The sequence below is a fragment of the Topomyia yanbarensis genome, chromosome 2 (assembly GCF_030247195.1).
Source record: "Topomyia yanbarensis strain Yona2022 chromosome 2, ASM3024719v1, whole genome shotgun sequence".
Lineage (NCBI taxonomy): Eukaryota > Metazoa > Arthropoda > Insecta > Diptera > Culicidae > Topomyia > Topomyia yanbarensis.
This window is the reverse complement of record NC_080671.1, coordinates 284,121,110-284,148,332: the sequence shown is the minus strand read 5'-3', so window position 1 is coordinate 284,148,332 and position 27,223 is coordinate 284,121,110. Positions and strand designations below refer to the sequence as shown.

At 37.2% G+C, this 27,223-nt stretch overlaps 1 protein-coding gene across 1 annotated transcript in view; it reads left to right on the top strand.

Moving 5' to 3' along the window:
- The window catches only part of LOC131683211 (dromyosuppressin), a 567,416-nt gene that overhangs the window by 177,681 nt on the left and 362,512 nt on the right, over nucleotides 1-27,223 (top strand). The window contains exon 2 of the mRNA XM_058965048.1: nucleotides 23,528-23,742. Coding sequence (XP_058821031.1) covers nucleotides 23,528-23,742 — 215 coding nt within the window. The remainder of the gene's footprint in view (nucleotides 1-23,527; nucleotides 23,743-27,223) is intronic.

The window sequence follows — 27,223 nt, the reverse complement described above, 5'->3', positions numbered from 1 at the left end:
ACTGTTCTACAGTGGAATTGCAGAAGTATCATCTCGAAAATCGATTCCTTCAAAATTTTAATAAATAATTTGAGTTGCGATGCATTTGCATTATGTGAAACCTGGTTAACTTCCGACATAGATCTCAACTTCCACGACTTTAATATTATTCGCCTTGATCGAGACACCCCCTATGGAGGAGTGCTTTTGGGGATCAAAAAGTGCTATTCCTTCTACAGAATTAACCTTCCCTCGATAACAGGTATTGCAGTTGTCGCTTGTCAAGTAACAATCAAAGGCAAAAGCCTTTGCATAGCTTCCATATAAATTCCCCCCAACACCGCGGTTGGGCACCGACGGCTACAAGACATCTTAGAATCCCTGCCAGCACCGCGACTAGTTTTAGGAGACTTTAACTCTCACGGTACAGCATGGGGTTGCCTCTATGATGATAACCGGTCTTCCTTAATTCAGGATCTTTGCGATAACTTCAATTTGACAATTTTAAATACGGGTGAAATGACACGGATTCCTGCTCCTCCAGCGCGCCCGAGCGCCTTAGACTTGTCCCTTTGCTCAACATCGCTGCGGTTAAATTGCACGTGGAAGGTAATTCCTGATCCCCACGGCAGCGACCATCTGCCGATTGTAGTCTCAATCAATAACGGTTCAAGGCCATTGAAATCAATCAATATTTCGTATGACCTCACACGAAATATCGATTGGAAGAGCTATGCTGCCGCGATATCCGACAACATCGAATCTATCCAAGAACTTCCTCCGGAGGAAGAGTACAGCTTTTTGGCTGGCTTGATTCTCGACAGCGCGAATCAAGCTCAGACTAAGCCAGTACCCGGCGCGAACATACAAAAACGCTCTCCTAATCCGTGGTGGGACAAAGAGTGCTCAGACGTGTACACGGAGAAGGCCGCCGCGTATAAGACCTTCCGGGACGACGGGTTACCCACTAGCTATCGACCATATGCGACGTTAGAAACGCGAATGAAGAGTTTGATGAAAGCCAAGAAACGTAGTTACTGGCGCCGGTTCGTTGACGGATTAACGAGAGAAACATCGATGAGCACTCTTTGGGGCACGGCCCGGCGTTTGCGAAACCGAAACAGTACTAATGAGAGCGTGGAATATTCAAACCGTTGGATATTCGATTTCGCCAAGAAGGTTTGTCCGGATTCCGCCCCGGCACAGAAGATCTACCGCGCCGCGTCTCCTCACGATAGCGCGAACGAAACACCTTTTTCGATGGTGGAGTTCTCACTTGCTCTCTTGTCGTGTAACAATAAAGCTCCGGGGCCAGACAGAATCAAATTCAACTTGTTGAAGAATCTGCCTGACTCTGCCAAGAGACGCTTGTTGAACTTATTTAATAAGTTTCTCGAGGCTAACATTGTCCCACTCGATTGGAGACAAGTGAAGGTCATCGCCATCCAAAAACCAGGAAAACCAGCCTCTGACCACAATTCGTACCGTCCGATTGCAATGCTATCCTGTATCCGGAAGTTGTTCGAGAAAATGATCCTATCCCGCCTCGACAATTGGGTTGAAGCAAATGGCTTACTGTCAGATACACAATTTGGCTTTCGCAAAGGCAAAGGGACGAACGATTGTCTTGCGTTGCTCTCAACTGAAATTCAAATGGCCTATGCTAGCAAAGAGCAGATGGCATCAGTGTTCCTAGATATTAAGGGGGCTTTTGATTCAGTTTCGATCAACATTCTTTCAGAGAAGCTGCACCAGCATGGTCTTTCAGCGACTTTAAACAACTTTTTACTAAACTTGTTGTCGGAAAAGCACATGCATTTTTCGCATGGTGACTTATCGACATCACGATTTAGCTACATGGGCCTTCCCCAGGGCTCATGTCTAAGCCCCCTTTTATACAATTTCTATGTCAACGACATTGATGAATGTCTGGACAATTCCTGCACGTTAAGGCAACTTGCAGACGATGGCGTGGTGTCTGTTACGGGACCCAAAGCTGTCGATCTACAAGGACCATTACAGAATACCTTGGACAATTTGTCTGCTTGGGCCATTAAGCTGGGTATCGAATTCTCCACGGAGGAAACTGAGCTAGTTGTATTTTCAAGGAAGCGTGAACCAGCACAACTACAGCTTCTATTAATGGGTCAAACTATCGCTCAGGTCTTCACAGTAAAATATCTAGGGGTCTGGTTCGACTCGAAAGGTACTTGGGGATGCCATATTCGGTATCTGAAACAGAAATGCCAACAAAGGATCAACTTTCTTCGTACAATAACCGGAACATGGTGGGGTGCTCACCCAGGAGACCTAATTAGGTTGTATCAAACAACGATACTGTCGGTACTTGAATACGGATGCTTCTGCTTTCGATCCGCCGCGAACATACATTTCATCAAACTCGAAAGAATTCAGTATCGTTGTTTGCGTATCGCCTTAGGGTGCATGCAGTCGACCCATACGATGAGTCTCGAAGTGCTGTCGGGCGTTCTCCCGTTGAAAAATCGATTTTGGAAACTCTCATATCGATTGCTCATTCGATGCGATATCTTGAACCCGGTGGTGATAGAAAATTTCGAAAGGCTTGTTGAGCTCAATTCTCAGACCCGTTTCATGTCCCTGTACTTTGACTACATGGCGCAGAATATTAACCCTTCTTCTTACAATCCCAACCGTGTGCATTTCATAAATACTTCTGAATCTACTGTTTTCTTCGACACATCCATGAAAAACGAGATAAGTGGAATTCCGGACCACATACGCCCACAAGTGGTTCCAAACATTTTTTATAATAAATTCCGAGAAGTCGACTGTTCTAAGATGTTTTATACTGACGGATCAAACCTCGAAGGATCCACTGGCTTCGGTATTTTCAATCAAAAGTTCACCGCCTCCTACAAACTCAGTGACCCTACTTCAGTTTACGCCGCAGAACTAGCTGCCATTCAGTATACCCTTGGAGTCATTGAAACATTACCCACAGGCCATTACTTCATCGTTTCGGATAGCCTTAGTTCCATTGACGCTATTCGCTCGATGAAACATGGAAAGCACTCCTCGTATTTTTTGGGGAAAATACGGGAGCTACTGAGTGCTTTATCTGACAACTCTTTCCAGATTACCTTGGTATGGGTCCCTTCTCATTGCTCCATTCCGGGCAATGAGAAGGCAGACTCCTTAGCTAAGGTGGGTGCCTTAGAAGGAGACGTTTACGAAAGACCAATTTGCTTCAGCGAATTTTTCAGTATTACTCATCAGAGAACCCTCGAAAGTTGGCAAACTTCGTGGAGCAGTGGGGAGCTGGGAAGGTGGCTACATTCGATAATCCCTAAGGTATCGACGAAACCTTGGTTCAAGGGGATGGATGTGGGTCGTGACTTCATTCGTGTGATGTCCCGACTCATGGCAAACCATTACACGCTGGATGCACATCTCCGGCGTATTGGGCTCGTGGATAGTGGTATCTGCGCTTGTGGCGACGGCTATCACGACATCGAGCACATTGTCTGGGCGTGCACCGAGTACAGTTCAACTAGGTCTCGGCTAATGGATACCCTGCGGGCCCGAGGAAGACCAACCAACGTCCCGGTTCGAGATGTGCTGGCAAGCCGCGATGTCCTCTATATGTCCCTTATATACACCTTTGTGAAAACCATCAATATACAAGTCTAACTGCCCCTTGTTATTTTCCTTATCATTCTCAGAACGCTCTTCCACCTGTATCAAAGCATCTGTATCGAATGAGCCAACGAACACGGGACCTACGGCACGAACATAACACGCTTAACTCGAAATGATGTAGCCGATCCACATCTGAGCCGTACTACGAAATCGTCTGGAAAAACCCCTGCCATCTTGAGGAGGACCACCCGGCGTCCCAGTACATGATTCCCCTGATGAAGGCCACCCGAGTTTGTAATCCATCCGTTGATCTCACGATGCCTGAAACTGAAATAATTTTCTCTCCCTGCCATCTTTATCTACCCTCCCTTCCCTGACTCTTATACCCAGAAGTAACACCCCTAACACCCCCCCCCCCCCCCCAATATCATCACGAAGCATTTAGCTCTTCTTGTCTCTTCTAGTTTTAACTATTATATTATATAATCTCGTTGAAATTGCCCAACTCTACTACCCACAAAAATAACTATAATTACGAATCTTTACAAAATTCAATCATGCCCTCTAGTTATTCCTAGTTTTAAGTTAGTCGTAAAAAATTGTCCCCCTTAATTAAACATTATTTGCTCCAATAATCTCACTGATAAAAATGTCAAACCATATTGCCACAAAAACTAAATGACCCCCCTAATCTTACGAAAATAATATTATCCCCTTGTGTAGATATATAAGATAGCTATAAAATCGCATTAGTTTCATTTTAAAAAAATCAATATGTAATCCCCTAGTTTTAAGCAATTTAAAATGTAAAACAAAACAAAATTGGCACCTTTAAGCTAACGCAACGTGCCTTATCAAATAAACGATTTGAATAAAAAAAAAAAAATATGTATGATTTGCAGCACGGAACAGAAAAATCATTAAAAATAGGTGTTTTTTTGGGCCAAAATGACCCAGTACCCCACTTTCGCGTATTTTTCTAGAAACAAATATATCTTTATTCAAATATTAAAATTATTTCCTTTCAAAAGAGGTATAAATTGTAATTTTCTGATTGCTACTTCAAAAGTTATTGCATTTAATGTATTTTTCCTCCATATTTTCCCATAGCACCAATTTCAAAAAATTTCAAGCGAAGTGGGCGGGGGTCTAAAATTGTCCAAATGATGTGAAATTTGGCATCTGAGCTTACTTTGACATTTGTCACAATATGAGAGAGGGGGCCTTTGAGAATTCAAAAAAAAAAATTTTTTGCAATGCCCTAGTTTACAATATTTACAACACATTTCTCGTTACTGTAATGGAACAAATAAATGAAAGCGACGCCTAATGTGGCTACGCCACATCGCTTTACGTCAACTGCTGTCCGACATCGCTCCGCTCCGTCGGACTTAAACTAAAAAAAGCCCCTATGTTTGAGTAATCCGGGCAAATGAGTGGATCACAGGCTATACACCGCTTCGGATCCTTGTCCTCGGTTATGCGACTAGGCCGCATGCGCTAGAGCAGTGTAACAACCGAAAAATAGTTATGGCTGGTGGTTATATTAAGTTAAACTGATTTTTTTTATTTTTATTTTCTTTTATTACCTATTCTTTTTATAAATGGGATTTTATTTTGAAATATCAATCATTGGCAATATACTTTGGGGTTGATTTTCTGGTGAACGGTACATTCTGAGAAATTATTTCCGGATATTGATATTGTAATCAGAATGGTTTTGTTTGGTAATTGTATTTTCTAGGGAAAACTATTCGACATTATATTTTATAGGGAATGTTTAGATAAAACTTATAGAACCACGTTGGACTCCATCTGATTGCAGTTAACATCGTATATTTTATTTCGGGAATGATTGCTATAAAAGCAATAATATATTCATTAATTGCATAGGTATTAAATTTTTTAACGACTTTGCGGAGTTGTTCATTCTTCTGAGCGTATTCATTCCTCTGTGCGGTTCTTCCTCCAACAAGGAACACATTCGCCCACACACTACCAGCTTTCTGTCCAAACGAAGTTCGTCAATCCTCTTCCATGTTCCCACATGCGGTGCTCCAACAAGTTTCGACTGGCTATGCCACGTTTTGACCTGGTTTGTTGTTCTTGATAATTCAATACATTGGAACATACAGATCAAAAAGACGGAGGGTATATAGGAAGACAGCGCTGCAGAGACTAGCTAGCTAACGATCAGAGGTTAATCGAGACTACCAACTCACAAAGAAGTACTCCAAATTCCATGGTACATCGTCTACTAGATCTTTTGAAGTATAGAAATTTTGTTCAGTTTTTGCGACCTTGACAAACAAATTTGATGATCGAATTTTCCATCTGGCTCGTAAAACTGGTAGCAATTGTTTATTGTTCGTTGCTAAGTTAATTTCAAGGATACATGCATCTGTTATTTTTACGAGCAAAAATGCGTAAAGATTTTTAAATCATGCAACTCCATCGAGATTGGGAGAAAGTAGCTAGTTAAATGGACTAGGAATATCGTCAAAAGATTGGTGAAGCGTGAGGGAATTAAGTACTCAAAGGGAGGTTCCACTTGTACTCGTAAAGAAATTTTATGACGAGATGTTTTGAGGCGCTTGCTAACATTAAAACTGATAGCGAATATGCGTCATTGTGCCAGAGAGACCTTATGACGCACTAGGGGTACGTTGTAAACATCGGAAACAATTTGGGTTGAAACTTTAATTTTTCGGACGTTATGGCATATACTCAATTTTTGATCTTATGACATACGGCTTGTGTATCTTAATGTTCCGGATGATACATGCAATGCTAATGAATACGTATTGGTATCCGCAATCAGCAAATTAAAAAAAATATTTCTAAATAAAATACATATAAATAAACCCATCACAACCGATGTTAAGGAATATACAGCACTCTCCAAAGAAAAGCCAAGCACCTTCGATTATCAAAACGTTTTCTGTTTGACATTTCGTGGGACCCTCTAGTACAAAATGACTATTTAGCCATGGGAAACTCGTGAACCCGTCATCTCAATTAGTCTCTGAAACGATGCTTTTAATCAAATGACATTCAGCGCAATGGTACATACGGCCTAATGAGCCATTCGACTCTACTGCCTCATTCGGCCTAACGACCCATTCGGCCTAATGACCCATTCGGCCTAATGAGCCATTCGGCCTAATGACCCATTCGGCCTAATGACCCATTCGGCCTAATGACCCATTCGGCTTAATGGCCCATTCGGCCGAATGGTGTTCGGCCTAATGACGCAAAGGCGCAAATCATTTTTTCAAATTTTGTTAAAATTCTCTCATAGTTTCAATACACTACCGTAATAATTTTTAGATGTTTTTTGCAATGTTGTTTTAAAACAGCGTTATGTATTTATGCATATTTTACACTATACGTGTCGTATTTAATGATTACAATAAGTATAGAAATGCAACTGTAAATGTAATATAACTGATATAACTGATAACAGTGTAACTTGTAACAATATTACAAGAGGAGAATTATAATATTTCATTAAAAAATTTAAATGCGTTGAATTGACCACTTCGCGTTCTACGGGAAAGCTAAAAGGCAACTCGCTTGTATATAAGAGATGAGATTAGAGATTCGAGTACCTTTAGTCTACCGCAGCGTGGTGGGTGGCGAGAATTGTAATCACCCAATTTACACGGATCGTGAAACAGGGCACAGCGCTTCGATCTGAAAGTAGGCAGTATAGCCAATGTTTCTGAAGTGAAATGAAATTTTGACATTTCAGGTCGAGGTTATTACTAATTGGGTGGGGTTGGGAACCCCGCGGTTACGAAATAGCCAAGGCTTGTAGGCTCATTAGATTAAAGGTATCGTTCTTTCTCGATTCGATCGGCACAGTGAACGGACATAGTCCTGAAAAATTAAGTGGAAGTCAGTTAAGCAAATGGTGGTTAGCTAGTCGAAAGAAGACATGTGAGTTGATTTTTAATCGGAAAAACGGAAGATAGTAATTAAATTGTAACTTACAGAAATCGAGGTATTACATAGTGGTTGAGTATGTGATCTAGGCCCAAGTTCCAAATTTACGCTATAACAAGTGAGTTTTAAACACTTTTACCGTTGTCTTCCGTTTTAATTCCACTATGATGAACAAAATGCAAAATTGCACTTTTCTGTTACAGATACGTATTTCGGCTACGACTTGCAGCCTTCTTCAGTGTGATAAAACACAAAACACTGAAGAAGGCTGCAAGTCGTAGCCGAAATACGTATCTGTAACAGAAAAGTGCAATTTTGCATTTTGTTCATCATAGTGGAATTAAAAAGGAAGATAACGGTAAAAGTGTTTAATATAACATTCCACTAAGTCGCTCAAAACAGTGCTTTTGTTAAAGTGAGTTTGTCCTAAAATTTGTCGGTGGTAAATTAACTTGAATATTCCTTGTTAGGAAAAGCTACGACTGGTTTCAAGTCGCTTTCAAATCAATACCGATTTTCTGCTCGAGGTCAAGGTAATTAAGAACAAAGCTTGTTAGATGATTTGACCTATATAGTAAAATGTATTTTCCGCCTAAAGGACCGAATATACTTCAAGTGAAGGTGTTTCGTTCTGGTAGGTGTAGGAGATTACGCACGCCACGTGGTATCTGCGAAGATCCGAAGACTCGTCCGCTTGTAACTGGTCTCGCGACGGATTAGCGATCACGCCCCTGCGCATCTACGGGCCATCGGAGAATGCCACTCCTTCCGGGGTGTATGTCGGTGGTCAATTGCCGGATACGCTCAATTGTAGGCCTCGAAACAGTACTCGCGAGTTGATAAAGCGGGCTCGCCATCGTTAGAATCCGTGTGCACACGTGGGCGCAGATATTCAACCGCCATAGTAGTGACACAAACCACTGACAGCATTTCGTCGAGCAGCAGGACCGTCAACGGCAGCGCACTTCAAACGTGAAAAACAGGTCAGATCTTATAATTTAGCATGTGTTTGCGGTACTAGTACCATATATTGAAATCACCATTTACAATGTGTGAAGCATAATGGGTGCCAACCCGAAAATAGGCTAAGTAATCGATGTGAATAACTGATAAGAGGGAAAAGTTAACAGAGGTCCACGGTAGCTACCAAACTAGAAATTATAAATTAGGTATTTTTATACTGCGGTGTCGGTAACGAAGAACAAAGGACTGGAAAAACTGAAATATGAATAGCTATTAGTCTAATCATGACTGTCGATAGAGAAGAGGAAGAAGGATTATCGTGTTTTAAATTGCATGCGCTCACTTTCAGGGTTCCCCATTGATTATCCCGTCTAGCTGGTAGCATTTGGAGCTTGTGCGGTGGATCGATTCGTCGGTTTCGGTTGCATTTTGAAGGACTCGCCATGAGGTGTCTCGCCGGGTATAAAATCTTGCCTCTTCGCATGTAAGCAATACTTTTGCTTGCTTGGCGCTTAAGCAAAGTGGTTCATTCAACCGAGTATTCGATTAAAAACTATCCTCCGTTACAAACTAGTGTCTGACGGAACCAATTTTTATAGTAAACCCCAGAGCCTGTGCACTTTAAGAGTCAAGTACAGAGGAATACGCTACAGTGCATAATAAGACTAGACAACCTTCAATAGAACCTTAGTATCATTGCGAGCCTCCTTCTCTTTCGATTATTACGTCGCTACAAAACTTGGCACTAAATTTTCAGTACATATGGAAAGCTGACCATAGTGCGTCTCAATGCCGTATTTAGGAATACAAAACTAATCACGGTGTTCCTAAAACCGTTATTAACTAAAAAAATGACCATAAATTTGGCATACGGCATTCGAAAGATACAGTATCCAAGCATCTTCTCAGTGAATTTCAAAATGATCCATCGAGGGATTCGAGAGATATGGCGATTTGAAGTTTTATGATACGTTTCATAAGGCTACCAGCAAACACCCACGGGTTTGGTCCAATCTCTATAAACAAAAAAATATTTGTCTACTTATTTAGTACATGGCATTCGAAAGATATAGTAATCAAGTGTATCCCTTGCAAGTTTGAAAATATTTCATTGACGGAATCGAAAATTATAACGGTTTGGATGTGGTATGCGGTCATAGATGGGGTTTCTACCAGACTTCAAGCGTGAATCCATGTTTGTCCATTGACTATTAAGATCGTTTATACGTGTCGCGGTTTTTAAAGGAAACCCTTGCGATTTAATTACATAAATATAATGTACAAATGGTGTTATTTATATAGTGCACTGAAAAAATATGAAAATAGGGTTGACTACCAAACGTTAAATATCATGTGTAATTTAAAAAAAAATAAATGAAAGTTGGAATGTACTTCAAAAGGCCATATCTCAATGGTATGTTGACTGATTCTAATTATTTTTTTCATTATTGAACAGGTAGATGTTTCATCGTTAATTTTCATCAAGAAGAATATAAAGTAGAGTTGGCAACTTCAAACAATAAACAACTTAATTATCCTAAACTATATGTATTATCACTATTTAGTAAATATCTTTATATTCGAAACGACGACCTATCAATTTCTATACATTATTTGAATGCAACAAACGCAAACTACAAATCATGGAAAAATAAAACCATAAATTCAATACATATATTCAAAAATATGAAGGTATTTGCTGATTCAGATCAATTTATGTTATGATACGGTTTTTGTTGGAAATTTTGTACAATTGTGATTGGCTGGTTGGGTTGACAGATGTTAAAACTGGGGGATGTTATTAGTAGGGGGATCAAAGGGGATGTTATTAGTACAAGTATGAGAACTTCTCTAACTAATGTCAGTTTTATTGTCGAATTGAATTTAACATGAGAATTTGACATTCAGATGTCGACAATGGACCAACTAGCGGAGGTACAACTAAAAAGCGGCTCCTGTTAAAAATTGAGCGACCAGCGAATTACGACTGTGTTAGTTTTAACATTTCATATATCCATAATTTGTAGAAAACAGCAATTGCAATCAACTAGTATATAAAAATTAATAGGCCGCTATTTTTAATACAAAAATAATCACTAAATAATTATAATACATGTAGTTGAGACCAATTATATTGTCTATTTATTTACGTAGACAACTCTATTTTATATTCTTCTTGATGAAAATTAACGATGAAACATCTACCTGTTCAATAATGAAAAAATAATTAGAATCAGTCAACATACCATTGAGATATGGCCTTTTGAAGTAAACATTCCAACTGTCATCTTTTTTTTTTTTAATTTACACATTATATTTAACGTTTGATAGACAACCCTACTTTCATATTTTTTCAGTGCACCATATAAATAACACCATTTGTACATTACATTTATGTAATTAAATCGCAAGGGTTTCCTTTAAAAATCGCGACACGTATAAACGATCTAAATAGTCAATGGACAAACATGGATTCACGCTTGAAGTCTGGTAGAAAACCCATCTATGACCGCATACCACATCCAAACCGTTATAATTTTCGATTCCGTCAATGAAATATTTTCAAACTTGCAAGGAATATACTTGATTACTATATCTTTCGAATGCCATATACTAAATAAGTAGACAAATATTTTTTTGTTTATAGAGATTGGACCAAACCCGTGGGTGTTTGCTGGTAGCCTTATGAAACGTATCATAAAACTTCAAATCGCCATATCTCTCGAATCCCTCGATGGATCATTTTGAAATTCACTGAGAAGATGCTTGGATACTGTATCTTTCGAATGCCGTATGCCAAATTTATGGTCATTTTTTTTAGTTAATAATGGTTTTAGGAACACCGTGAAGAGATAACAGCCCCAAGAGCGAAATCAACACTACCATGCAGTGAATTGTTTGAGTTTTGATGTCCAGTGGGCCGAATAAAAGCGCTTCGAATTAAATGATATTTTGCACCTCCATAATGAGGGGCATTGCACTCGAGAAGTGCGCGAAGATTGTGAGAATTCTACTGGACGACGCACAGTGTAGCTGTACAAAACCACAGTAAACAGATTGAATAGAGTCTTCTCAAAATATTAACTCTTAAGGACGAAAGAAAGATTTTTTACAGAACTTCAAAGGTGAAACAGATGATAAATTCTGGAAAAAAACGGTGTTCAAACCTATGTTATTCAAATGAAAATATCATTTTAGTTAAGATTCCGATTAGGGTCGAACTGATTTCATTAGCAAGGTTATTCGGGGACCTATATTTTCCAGTCGATTTAGTCGATACAAGACTTTCTTCTCACTCACTTTTTTTCAAAACAGTTAGGAAAGATCGCTTGTAGTTCATGACTCTTGAAAATTAGAGCATTTTTTGAAAATAAATGTCTTGTTTTGCCCCTTTCTGCCTCGAGGTAAAGGTGATTTTTCATGATATGTCCGAAGGAAACGCATGGTAGTGTTTGATTACCCAGGGTACGCAATATAATTTATAAATGTCTCTTAGCATTATCAACAATTGAAAAATGTGTATTCCGCTAAAAATTCACTAAACCAATTTTTTGAAAATGAATTTTCAGATATAGTGCATTTATATTCGTAAATGTTGATTTTCAAACCACCCTAGGCGCCAAAATTTTGAATTTTAAACTATTTCAATATTTTTGCCTTTCTCATATAGGAAGGTTATGCAATCACTCTGAAAAACGTCAACCTAATCCCCCCTAATTTTTTTTTCGACTCGCATAAGGTTTCTGGTTTTTAACAGGGGCGTAGTTGATGGTTTACGGAGAGGGGTTACACCCCCCCTCTACTGTTCACTCCACTCCTTTAAAAATCTCCTTAAATCACCCCTCAGACCACCACCCCATACAGCCCTCATACCCCTCCCTTTCAACCCCATCATCTTTAAACCACCACTATATCACAAAGCATACCAATTTAAGCTGGGGAGTCGTTCGTTCATGGGACTTTCGCCCTCCTCACATACCCACCCCCGCATGACAAAATGAGTTAGCAAGCAGATAACATTGATCTAATGCTGAGTAGGCTAATGGAGTATGATATTTTTTTGTTTCAAGTGTTTCACTGTCGACACGTAGCTCATCAAGTTCGTGGCTGGCATGCCATTGTGTATAAGTGCAAAGTGTACTAAGAATGTAATGGACATTTCCACAATTATGTTGAATATAAAAAGCCTCCGTGCCATTTTTTTAGAGAAATGAGAAAGGCACAATTGCACCGCTAGGTGGATTAAAACAGGTTTTTAAATAAGCAATTATAATTATATTTAGGAGTTTGTGTAAAATTTCGGAATGGATCTCAAAGTACTTTACAGCGCATCGCTGGGCCTTTAGTGTAAATCTGTTGTTTAATCTTATAAATGTAATATCTCGCAAAGTATTATGAGTTCCACTCCAAAATTTTTATACAGTATTTTTAACATGATTCTTAGTATTTAAAAAAAGATAATCAAAAAAATGATCGAGCTTTGGGCGAGGGGGATGTGTTAAAGGTTTCAGCTAAAAAAATCACTTTTTTGCGATTTTTTTACAACTTTGGGTAAAGTGAATTGACCAAAACTTTAGTGTGTTATAATGTATCATTTCAATAACATTCTGTAATTTGTTCGTGCAAAAGTATCCACAAGCGACTTAAAGATGAAGCTTTTTGTAGAACGTCTCTGGAAAAACACGATTTGCGGTGTTACCTGCCATTCAAAACCTACTTCAGGTTCAACTGAGAATGCCTCAAAAAGCGGCCATCTTGGCAAACGAAAAAAGTGTTTTTTCTCACACCTTTGGGAAAATTTTCATGAAAGCGAATCAATGTATTTGGGGCATTGCTAGAGTTTTAGTGAATGGTTTTCATGAAGATTTTTTCAACGCTGTGAGAAAAAACTGCTTTTTTCGTTTTCCAAGATGGCCGCTTTTTGAAGCGTTCTCAGTTGAACCTTAACTGACTTCCACTTAATTTTTCAGGACTTTGTCCGTTCACTGTGCCGATCGAATCGAGAAAGAACGATACCTTTAATCTAATGATGACCTACAAGCCTTGGCTATTTCGTAACCGCGGGGTTCCCAACCCCAACCCCAACTGGACGGTGCACAGAGGAGTAACTGGGGTCGAATCCTGGCCAAAACTATTTATTGCGGCTATTGCTGTTATTATGCCTTAATATGAACTAAAAATAGAAAATAACTGGTTTTTGGGACTATTTGGCATCTATCCACCTACCAGTGCAGAGGTGATCTTTGTGAATACATTTGTTTTTCCCGCTGCATGAACAGTTGGTCAGTGGAAAAGGGAGAAAAGAAGGGATACCTGTGCACATATTCATAAAGATTCACTTTGCCAAACATAGTATTTGACCCTACAGCATCTTGACGTACCTTAAATGAGTAAAAATATCAATATTTTCAAATCGCTTGGAATTTGTGGATCGGAAAAGATCGGAAGAGATTGAATGTTTTTTGGATAACCGGAATCTTGTTTTGGAATGTTCTTTCAGCAACTTTGCCGGATCTTGCCGTATAATGTAACTTTTTTATCATTCAAACTTGGAATAAATTGTTTAAAAAAGGTGTTTTTAAAGCTGGTCCAATACACAGAAACACTACTATTTTCAGTTATTTTAAATCTGAGGTTATACAAATAGTTGTGTTCAATTACGTTTGTAATAATATTGTCTTATTTAATACAGTCATCATCATTTGAAAGCGATTTTGTGGGATATATAATAAAAAATTATTGAAAATCCTTAAAATATCACTATTTTGCATCCATGCAAAAATTCTTTAGGAATTTTTCGCGTACTTGCTATATTGCTACAATATGCATATGCTTTTAGGTATCTAAAAAAATATAAACCAAATAAAATATCGAAAAAAATTTTTTTTTTGGTTATTGTCCAAGAATTTGTTCTAGTTACTCCTCTGTGCGGTGATATCAATGAAAGACCTATTGCCTTCAATTAACTTTACAGCGCTTCTCGTCAGAGGACGCGTACTAGTTGGCAAACATCATGGGACAATGGAGACCTGGGACGATGGTTGCACTCAATTATCCCTAAAGTATCAATGATGGCATGGTTCAAAGGGTTGAATGTAAGTCGAAACTTCATTCGTGTGATGTCTAGGCTCATGTCCAACCATTATACGTTGAATGCGCATCTCCGCCGTATTGGGATCGCAGATGATAATCAATGTGCTTGCGGAGAGGGTTACGAAGACACTGAACATGTTGTTTGGTCTTGCACTGAATATCGTGAAGCCAGATCCCTATTAATAGACTCCTTACGAGCCAGAAGAAAACCACCCTATGTTCTTGTTCGTGATATCCTCGCTTTACGAGATCTTAAATACATGGGCCATATTTATCATTTCCTGAAAACAATAAATATTAAAATATTATTATCCCCACTACGTTCCTAGTTTTTCCCTTACCACCCACAAACAATTTAGATATCTTCGCAGTTAGTTAAGTTAGATCAAACAATATAAATAAAGGAAAGAAAATAAACAAAGACTACAGAAAAACTATCAATAGGTTTACATTGAAAGTCAAGAAAATAGAATAGAAATAAAAATATTTAAAATGATGATTGTCCTCAGTGTTAGCATTAGAAAGTGAATTTTTATTATAACATGATAGCCTTAAGAACTTTTGTAACATATTATGTAAAAACCTGTTTTAATCCACCTAGCGGTGCAATTGTGCCTTTCTCATTTCTCTAAACTATGGCACGGAGGCTTTTTATGCTCAACATAATTGTGGAAATGTCCATTACATTCTTAGTACACTTTGCACTTATACACAATGGCATGCCAGCCACGAACTTGATGAGCTACGTGTCGACGGTGAAACACTTGAAACAAAAAAATATCATACTCCATTAACCTAATCAGCATTAGATCAATGTTATCTGCTTGCTAACTCATTTTGTCATGCGGGGGTGGGTACGTGAGGAGGGCGAAAGTCCCATGAACGAACGACTCCCCAGCTTAAATTGGTATGCTTTGTGATATAGTGGTGGTTTAAAGATGATGGGGTTGAAAGGGAGGGGTATGAGGGCTGGATGGGGTGGTGGTCTGAGGGGTGATTTAAGGGGATTTTTAAAGGAGGGGAGTGAACAGTAGAGGGGGGTGTAACCCCTCTCCGTAAACCATCAACTACGCCCCTGTTAAAATCCAGAAACCTTATTCGAGTCGAAAAAAAAATTAAAGGGTTGTGTACAGGACACGACCACGGTGACATTAAAAATGTAGCTTTTTTCAAGAGCGTGCAAATGTATTTTATCTATCACACATATCGACTCAAGTTCTTGCTCACTCGCCTGTTTTTTATGTTACAATTTGCTATATACCCTATCCATTAAAACATAATTTATTGAAGGTCTTTTAACGGTAATCTATTAATTAATCAAGTATCTCACTAGGTGATTGGCATTACTTGGCTAATCCATCTAGTAAAAATAGGCTGGTCTGTCCAGAAAATATATTTAAAAGAAAAGTTCCATATTTAGAACCGTGACGAGGAAGCCCACGCCCAGCAACGGAAATATACAGATTCTTCATGAAATATGAAATTTCATTTTCCATTTAAATTTTCAATAATGTATTAATGAACTTAAGTAAATCTTAAGGTTAAGTATTTCTTGATCGATTAGTGGTGAAAAAAATGAAATTATTTGATAAATTACATTGTTATGCAACGTTCGCACTACCAGTTAAAACGGGTTTTATGCTATCTTGGTGACATTTTCTCTTGTTGCTAATTATTAAAACGTGTTATAACTCTGTAGTGTAAACATTGTATTATTAAACCAATTCTGCAGCGTTTTATGTTATATAGGTGTTTTATGTGGTAATAGGACTGACATAATTATATCTTCAGTACAGCGGTTTGTTGCATAATTTCAAACAGATATATTTTAAAATTTAAATTAGTATACCTAACCGTTCAATTTGTTGTATACTTTAAAACGCAATTAGAACTGTGTTTTAACTACATAGGGCAGGACAGATACTCTGACTGGATAAACTGGGAAAACAATTTTAAGTCCAGTAACGATTAAGACATGGCTTGAATTTGAATCGAAAAAGAACACCCGCCTAAACTGCTGCTGGGACGGTAAGTTCTGTTTTAAAATTTTCCGTTGTGTACAGTACGAAACAAAAGTGTTTGAAATTAGAAAACAAAAAGTTCTGCTGGGAATGTGATTGTTTCCGATGCAATTACACTCAGGTTTTCTTTACGCAGGGGATACAGGCCGTGCAAATGAAAACCGCCTAAATTTAAAAAAAAACGCGTAAATGAAAACCGCGGAAATTTCAAAATTCGCGTAAAAAATACCGCGTAATAAAACCTGAGTGTACTCCCCTATATAAAATACTACGCTGCTGAACAGTGCAATAACTACAGAAGCACGTTGTCAGATGCCCTCCTGATAAAAAACATATAACCAAAATATGAAACATATGAAAACCAATAGGCTCTTTACCCTAGGCAGCTACAATGCGCCGTAAACATGGATTAACAAGTTACAACGCACACGCATGCATAAAAATAAATATATTTTATTCAAACGCAACACTCTTAAGCAGCACACACCGTATTGAATTAAATCCAAACCACCCCACCCACCCACTTTGCAAATCATTCTGTGACACCGTGCTGGTACCCGAAAAATCCGCACACGGCCACCGCTGCCGAAAATGCATAGCGTCTACCGCTTATTGTAGTGCCCACACGCTGCAGCCATGATCTTACCCGTTCGACATAAGAACAAAAACTGATTCAAACGGGTACGCGTCACCTCTATTTATAAACTAACCGTATATGGTTTAGTCACATAGGTGCGAGTGTGTGCAAATGCCAACGTTGCCGAAAATCGATAGCGCTTATTGCATCGCCCGGAGACGATGTTGTTCGTATGAGACAAGAGCAACAACTGATTTAAACGGACATGCGTCGCTTCTATTTATGACTTTTCGTCTTTCATTGAGTCACTAAGCTGCCCTCTTTTGACGGCTGTGTCTGAGAAATCTGCCTCACGAATGGTAATTTTCCCGTTTTTCGTGAACTTTTTAATTTTACCAATTTCCAAAAGTCTACTTTTATTGGGGAGATATTAAATTATTACCAATATTTAAGTTAGGTGTTTCTGAATCGGTTGGTGTATGAATGATTAAAATCCATCTAGTAATATCGGAGTTATAAGCGTGAAAACCTTACATAGTTTCGTTACATGGGAGATAGTTTAGATTTTAGAATGACACCTAGCCCCAGATAGTGGAGTAAGACATTTTTAATGTCAAAAAAAATAGGGGGGATTAGGTTGACGTTTTTCAGAGTGATTGCATAACCTTTCTATATGAGAAAGGCAAAAATGTGCCAAAATCCAAAAAAGTGAATCGTCGTCAAGTTTTTTTCGAGTTTGCATCAAATCTCGACGTTTCATGCACCTTGAACACATTTAGCATTAAAAATAAAAATTCTATTTTTAATTTTTCCTATAGTTTATATGAGAAATTTCTGTGTGGCCGCACTCTGAAACCCGTAATTCCGGAACCAGAATTCCAATCGATCCAAAATTCAATAGCAGCCGATGGGAAGGTTGCACCTTTCATTTGAGACTAAGTTTGGGCAAATCGGTCCAGCCATCTCTGAGAAAAATGAGTGACATTATTTGACACATACGCACATACATACACACACACATACACACACATACACACACACATACATACATACACACACATACAGACTTTTTCCGATCTCGACGAACTGAGTCGAATGGGATATGACACTCGGCCCTCCGGGCCGGGATTAGGTTGACGTTTTTCAGAGTGATTGCATAACCTTTCTATATGAGAAAGGCAAAAGAAACCCCGACGTAAAAAAGTTTTTGCAAATGCCGTGTCAAATAAACGTTTTATGAAAAAAATAACGCTGTTTCATAACAAAATTGCTAAAAACATCTAAAAATTATCACGGTAGTGTATTGAAACTATGAGAGAATTTTAACAAAATTTGAAAAAATGATTTGCGCCTGAGGGTTAATAGGACTCCCATGTTTGGAAATAAAGTCCAATGTGATGTCAATTGCTACAAAAACAAATATTGCGCATTTTTAAAAGACTTATTATGTACAACAAGAATGTTGCCAAAAACGAAACCCATTTGTTGCCAAAAACGGAGTGTGCCAAAATGGGAGCAGTTTTTAAGTTCTTCACACAAATTTGCAAGTTCTAGTTTTTTGTAGTACTTGCTCCAAATCGTTGAAAGTTCAATTCCAATCATTCTTTAATAATCTTAAAAATAAATTTAATTCCAATCATTCTTTAATAGTCTTTAAAAACGCTGTAGATTCTAAAATTGTCCAAATTGGTCAAGCGAACACTGAGTATAGCGATTTAAAAATATAGTATCGACTATTTTCGAGGAATGTTGGTGAGCGTGTCAATAAAATTGTAAATATTTTTTTACAACTGCATTTAATTAGCATTTAACTAATTAAATCACTAAATGTGCTTTAGTATAGTTTAAGATCACTTTTACATCATTGTTCTGCTTGATGTTAACCCAGCAGAACTAGTAATTTCACGAATGCATTTAATTAACAATTAATTAGCATTTAATTACTTGTATCATTAAATGTACTTAACAGATTTAACAATGACTTTTACATCATTTTTTGCTGGATACTAACCCAGCAGAACAAGTGATATCATAGAAACAGTTGTAAACAATTTTCTACAAGTGAATTTTATTAGAATTTAATTACTCAAATTATTAAATATTCTTTAGTAGATTTTACAATGACTTACATTATTTTTCTGCTTGCTGTTAACCCATCAGAACAAGTTATTTCTTTAAAAAATTATGAACAATTTTCTACTAGTGCATTTAATTAGCATTTAACTATTTAAATCACTAAATGTACTTTAGTAGATTTTACAATGACTTTTACATCTTTGTTCTGCTAACTTTTTGTCAAGTCAACAGAGCAAGTGATTTCTTAAAGTGCATTTAATTAGCATTTAATTATCGAGTAATTAAATGTGCGTTTACAAGGTTTTACGATGACTTTAACATCGTTGTTCTGCTAACTTTATGTTAAGTGAGCAGAACAAGTGATTTCTTGTAAAAAACAATTTTTTACAAATACACTTAATTAGCATTTAATTAGCATTTAATTATTCAAATAAATCAATGTGCTTCAGTAGGTTTTACAATGACTTTTACATCGTTGCTCTGCTATCTTTATGTTAAGCCAGCTGAACATGTAATAAAACCAAATCCAAAAAAGCATTAAATTTTTCAATTGTACATTAAATTTGCATTTAATTAGCACTAAATTATAGAATATTCATAATCATGTTCTGCTGATTTTGCTCTTCCAACTTTATGGACATTACTATGACTTTCAGCTATCATCTCGGTATCGTTTGTTGATTTTAATTGACGATTTTATCAATTGTGTGTTTAGGCTAGCCTCAATTCGGTTGATTTCTTAGCTGTATTTTCGATTTAGGTATAACACTTTTTTTATATTTTAACGACATTTAATTAGCTAGAGATTACTGGGTAGGGAAAGTTATGAAAATTTAGAGCCCTAGTACTCCAGACGCCTTTCTACTACTTGTGCGAAAATTAATAAGTATTGATGCCTTGTTAGCTTAGTGTCGACTATCAAAGATAGTACTTCATCAGCCTTTAACTTCGCAAATTCTGTAGCATAAGCACTCAAGTTAACTAGCAGAATTTTCATAATAACTTGCATCAACTTTAAACAATTCTAATACAGTGAAGATCCATTTTTAACAGCCCTTTGGTGAGTTTTTGGCTGGTTAAAAGGGGATATTGACAAAATCGGGACATATATTTTTCTTTCTTTTTAACAAACCGAAGCTCTTAAAATATTCTCCTTTAGTCCCTAGATATAGCTTCATAACCCTTTCCGATTATTTAGTATAAATTTCGCTTAATAGGTTCAGTCAGCGCAAAATTTAAAATAAAATTAAAATTTTTCATATTAAGGATCTCCAAGATAAAAAAATATGCTCAAGAAAAAATTTACTCGAATTCGACTTGGTTCGTCTGCTAGAGCTGATCAAATTACCAACTATCAATTTTCATATGAGGCTGACAAAATCGTGGGCTGATAAAAGCGGGTCTTCACTATAATCTATCAATCGTACAATTTAATGGTACAACATGACAATAATGTTCCATAAATACCTTCTCGTCTCATTGCGGCTGTACTCTCCACAAAATAGATCTTTGTCACACATGTCCATAGCGAACTAGTCCATTGTTCACATTGTTCTTTCAAATTGATGTTCTTTGAGTGTTTCAAACAACTCGAATAATTAAAAATCATATTCGATTTTGTTCTGTTTGCTTTCGTCCATTTGTGGACAGCCAGTTTATAAAAGGAGCAATTGAGTTATTTTAACTCTTCAATCTTTTCCTAATACACTAGTTATAACATTATTTATTAGTTGTATGGACTTGTCAGCTTTCAGATTCGTCCAAATCTGAAAAAATCAGATCCGTTCAGATTTCGAAAATATATATGTTAGTTAATTGTCAGCTAATAATTTTTGTTGAATTAATACTATTAATGTTAGAAGTATTATTCGAACATCATCTTGAATATAACCAAACATGCTTACCATGTTCTTGAAAAAATATTTACACAGCTAAACTAAAAAGATGAGCAGTCAACCGTTTGGCGAAGCTGCAACCAGAACAAAGATTTCACGAACAGTACTACTTTCATTAGTTGATACCTCAAATCAATCGACCTATCAAATACGTCATCACGAAACAAATCTACTCTGCAAAACAGATATGAAATTAGTTTGGTTTGGAAATATAAATGATTTTTGGCTTTCTTATATACATATTAGGAAATCACTTCAAAAATCGACCTGCCATTTTAGTCCCAGAGAGCCAAGTGTCACATACTATTCGATTCAAATCGTCGAGACTGCAAAATGTCTGTGGGTGAATGTGTGTATCAAATAAAGCCGCTCAATTTTCTCAGAGATGGCTGAACCGATTTTCACAAACTTAGTTTCAAATGAACGATTCTAACGCTCCCATAAGCTGCCATTGTATTTTTTTATCCTACCTCCGGTTCCGGAATTACGTGATGAAGCCTGCAGCCACATAGCAAATTCCTATATAAACTTGCAACATGAAGATGTCCAAATGATGCAATACATATTGAAACGGATTTAACTTTACTTTGATTAGTGGGCCTAGATCCTTAAAGACCAATCAAGGTAGTTTTGGCCATGTTGGCCACCACTTAAGGGGTGGAGATAGCCTGGTTGGTAAATCGATTGCCTTGTACCCAGCTCACCTGGGTTCAATTCCCAACCCCGCACATAGGGTTAGAGATTTTTCTAACCCGACAAAGAGGCAAATGACCCTAAGGTTAAAACCTTTATAATCAAAACAAAAAAAATATTGGCCACCTATGACGGTTCATGATACTCTCGGGTAACTATCAAAGTTCGTATGATAATATCACACCTATTTCTCAGCAAATTCTTAACTGATTTTTACAAACTTGATTTCAAATGATAAATATTATACACCCATTGACTGCTATTGAATTTCATTCAGATCTGACTTTTGATTTCGGAGGTACTACGGTTACATAGGAATTTAAACCGAAATAAGGTACCGGGTATATTCCAGAATTAAAGTCACATCGGATTCGGTGATGACTGAATCCATTTTCACCAACTAGGCAACTCTCACATCCTCTTTTACAGGTATAATCCCTTTCCCCTCTCACTGCATTCCAAAATATGTTATACGAAGACAACATTTAATTCATGCTGATTTATCCACTTGAATATTATATTTTTTGTTCCAAGGACGTCGTCGTCAACATGTTACTCATCAGGTTCGTGGCACTCGTGCCCTTGTAAATATGTGCAAAGTGTAATAAGAATGTAATAGACATTTTCGCAAATATATTGAATATAACTTGCTATTGGATCAATGAGAAAGGCACAATTGCACCATTAGGTGGATTAAAACAGGTTTTCAATTCAATATTACCGTGGCTGGTTTTTCTTTTGCAAAATTTTAGAACTCGAATAATGATTTGTTTTCTTGTATATAGTTGTCAAGTCATGTATAATAAAATTGTAATATATACATTTGAAAGCTTTTAAAAAATATACGAAACTAAAAATTCTCGTGTTCATGATTGAGAAAGGCACAATTGCACCGTTAGGTGGATTAAAACAGGTTTTTGAATTGTATTCTGAATCACATTTGACTTGCGACTTGTATTCTGAATCACATGTTACGCTTTTAGGGGTTATGGAATATTACAAATGGGACAAATTGTGACATATGGAGGAGGTGGAGTAAACCAGAACGTTACGTAACACCATCGCCGAAGAAAAAAAATTAAACGAATTTGTTACGTAATAGGGATGTGGGGGGAAAAAGAGAGTTTAGATAATTTGTTACATGGGGGCAGCAAGCGTCAACTTTGGACAATTTTTGCGTTACGGAATTTATAAACGGTTCCTTACCAGGTTTGATTACAAAAGTAAAAATACTGAATGAAAATGTGACTCTAAAGCAGCGTACACACTCATGGAACTCTTATGCTTTTTTGGGCAGTAAAAGTTTGTTTTATTAACAATTTCGAGGCGGTTGGCAGGCTACTAGACGAAAAAAATATTCTGATAGCATAATCCATCATAACATTTCGATTATTTTTCTTAAAATAGCGGAAATCTCAGATGGAAATTTGTTCAATAAGTATGAACACTCAAGTTAACCAAAATCTGAGAGACATATGGTAGGGACCATTTTGCATCAGTTTTGCTATAAGCTCTTTGGCTTCAATGTGCGTTTGATATTAACATTGTTGTCTGGTTAGTTGTTGTCACAAGACAGCACAGCTTGTTCAAGAAATTGGCACTTGTCACAATCGGGATACGCTATAAATAAGCTTATTTGTGTTTTTTTTTTTATTCCATAGGTCGCGAACAAAAATCATCTGTTTCCTTTGCTGCTCTATTATAATGATGAACATTGCAATAACAGCTTGTCAAGCCACAACGTCAGTGCCACCAATATGTGAAAACACTATTTTAGATGAAATGCCCCAACGGATAAGAAAAGTGTGCGCAGCTCTAGAAAATTCGAATCAGTTCGCAGAGGCGCTCAACGCATATATTCGAAAAGAAGCAGCAGGTAAGCCTACATTGACTGTCAATGCTACCAAAAGACTTTCATTTCATTGGTTGCTAGAGCTAAACATACGCATAAAATAAGATTTTTGATAATAGTGGTACAGCATCCTATAGGTGGACACAAACCAACGTAACGTCACCCACATGTATACTAGCATAGGTCAAGTTGTACAAAATATGCTTTTGGCAAGTTTGGCAAATAAATTCATTTTGACTAGAGTCTGTGTATTATATTGTCGCGCTTATAAAAAAATCTCACATTGCGCGCGTCTGAAAGGTGCATCAAATATAGTCGCAGTTGCTCAGCCAGCTGATTTCACTGGAGCCACTAGACAATGAGGCAGTCGAACATAAGCAAACTAGTGGCGTATCCAGGGGGGTTAGGGGTTAAACCTCCCCCCTCCCCAAACCTAAATTATTTGAATTGGAAAAAAATATTTGTGGTAGCCAATTTAATACAAAATATATATATATGGGTCATTCCATGCGAAGTGATCAAGGCACGTGTAATCGACCTCCACGGATTTGAACAAAATTTAGAGGAATTGTTCATCTAGGGCCAATATATAAAAACCCAAATTTTTGTGACAATTGAACCACCCCTCGGGTCATGGGAGCACCCCCCGTTTTGGCAAATTGCCAAAACCCTTGATTTTCTTTTGATTATCTCTCCGGTTCTGTTTACTCTAGAATCAAACCATAAGATGGCTTTTGAAGAAAATTGTTCAAGGAATCTGTAAAAAATATTATTTTTTGCCGACAGTGTTGCCAACTATGCAATTTTTTCAGTTAAATATTAAAAGTTAATTTTTATCAAAATACGTATATTTTAATTTTGAAAATTTTAATGCCATCGCGTTCCTCAGACATTTTTACATAAAAAACACTTATCATCCCAATATAATATGAGCGCATCCTGAGATACACCGTTTTGAAGAGAAAAAACCGCAATTTCCCATATAAAATCGCAAGCGCACAACACTAAAAAACCAACTTGAGTATTCTGAGTTCAAACATAATTTTTCGTGAAGTAGACGAGAAATGATGAAAAACTACGTTTTTGGTTTGCTTCTAGCAGATCAGGGTCGATTTTTATGACAGTTTGAAGATTTTCTCAATTTTGGCCAATAAAAATGGATTTTTATATGAGAAAATCGGAGTTTTTCCCTTCAAAACGGTATATCTCAGGATGCGCTCATATTATATTGGGATGATAAGTGTTTTTTATGTGAAAATGTCTAAGGAACGCGATGGCATTAAAATTTTCAAAATTAAAATATACGTATTTTGAGAAAAAATAACTTTTAATATTTAACTGAAAAAATTGCATAGTTGGCAACACTGTCGGCAAAAAATAATATTTTTTATAGTCTCCTTGAACAATTTTCTTCAAAAGCCACCTTGTGGTTTGATTCTAGAGTAAATAGAACCGGAGATATGATTAAAAGAAAATCAAGGGTTTTGGCAATTTGCCAAAACGGGGGGTGCTCCCATGACCCGAGGGGTGGTTCAATTGACACAAAAATTTGGGTTTTTATATATTGGCCCTAGATGAACAATTTCTCCAAATTTTGTTCAAATCCGTGAAGGTCGATTTCATGTTTGCATCTTTTTTTGATCACTTCGCGTGGAATATATATAATATTTAATGTTTAAATAATAATTTTGGAAGTTTACTATCTGATCATTACATTGAGAACTTAATGTTTTAAACACCATGGTGACTTTTGGTAAATTGTGGTAATGAGATCTTGTACCCAGAGTTAAAAATATTCAAATTCATTGAATGATTTTTTTTTTCAATATTCATTTTCAATATTCAGTGACGCAGCTGAAAACGTCAAACGAACAAACCGCCCATTCATCCATGCAGATTTTCATTCGTCTTCTATTATTACACGAAGCGACCGTGCAGAAACGAATCAAACGCATCAAAGTAGGCCCTGGCACAATGTAAGCGATGATGGTTGTTGTTTCATATACTTTACTGGAATTTGAAATCATTTTCCTAGATAATTAGTGAAATGAAAATATTGTACGATATTCAACTGAATGAATAACATGGATATTTCAATGAATATTTTTTCTATTCACCTGATGCGATCAGGTTCATTTTCGACCATCAAAAAAGAGCTTCGATTATTTTTAACTCTGCTTGTACCTGATCTTATAGTGAGGATCTTATAGTTAACAAATTATGTCAATATCAAATAAAATACCTGCATGAAAACATCCACACAGAAACTGATGAAAAATGGCGTTTTTCGTTGGTCTCTAGTAGGTCATAATCAGTTTTTATGATCATTTGATTTTGTATTTGAATTTTTATTTGTATTTGTATTTAAAATTTGTGTTCATCTGACACTAAGTGTTAATGAACTAAACTAAAAATAATTAACCTAATGTAACAGCAAACGGTGACGAAATTGTGATGAATTATAATTGAGGTCAAAGTGCTCGGCAAGCTCGTTGAAGCGACGAACCGTCGTTAAAATCGGACTATTAGCAGCGTAGTTGGTGTTTCGCATTTCGATGTGTAGTAATGTCCGATGGCGAAGAACACGGGTTGGGGCGTAGAGGTTGATTTGTCCAAGGAGATCGGGAACATCATACTCAGCCAACAGAAGCTTTGATATGAAAATGGCCTGCGAAGTATTTCAACGTTCTTGCAAAGTATGTAGTCCTAATAGTCTGCAACGGTTCTCATATGGTGGCAGGTTCAACGGATCATTCCAATGCAATTGACGAAAAGCATATCGTATAAATTTGCGCTGGACAGCTTCAATCCTTTCAATCCACGTTGCATGATCAGGGCACCAGATGATGTTTGCAAATTCCAACTGCGAGCGCACCAGTGAGCAATATAAAACCTTGAAACACAGAGGATCCCGGAATTCGCTAGAAATTTTGAACATAAAACCAAGAAGTCGATTTGCTTTGTCGATAGTCGCTGACAGGTGATTGGTATAAGTTAGCCTTTCATCGAGAATAACACCTAGATCTTTTACGCGTTCAACGCATTGCAGCTGAGTTCCGGCAATGTTGTAGTTAAAATTAAGCATGTCTCTTGTACGATGAAAACTGACAAAACATTTCGTAACACAAAGGATCAACATGTTTCTTTGACACCAATTGTAAAATGTATCAATGAGACACTGTAACTCACGGCAATCGGCTTCATTCCTTTTCACAAGAAATATCTTCAAGTCATCGGCGAAAAACAGTTTCCCTCCACGCATTAGAACAAAGACCGCATCATTCACGAACAATGAAAATAGTAATGGACCTAGCGTACTACCTTGGGGAAGTCCGGAATTATTGCAAAAGGATTCCGATACGTTGTCACAAATTTGCTCGACGCACTCGCGGTGAACAAGGGTCGAAGCCAGTGGCAGAATCTCGAGGTACATCCTAGTTTATCAAGCTTTGCAAGCAGTATCTCATGGTTAACTGTATCGAAAGCGGCCTTAAGATCTGTGTAG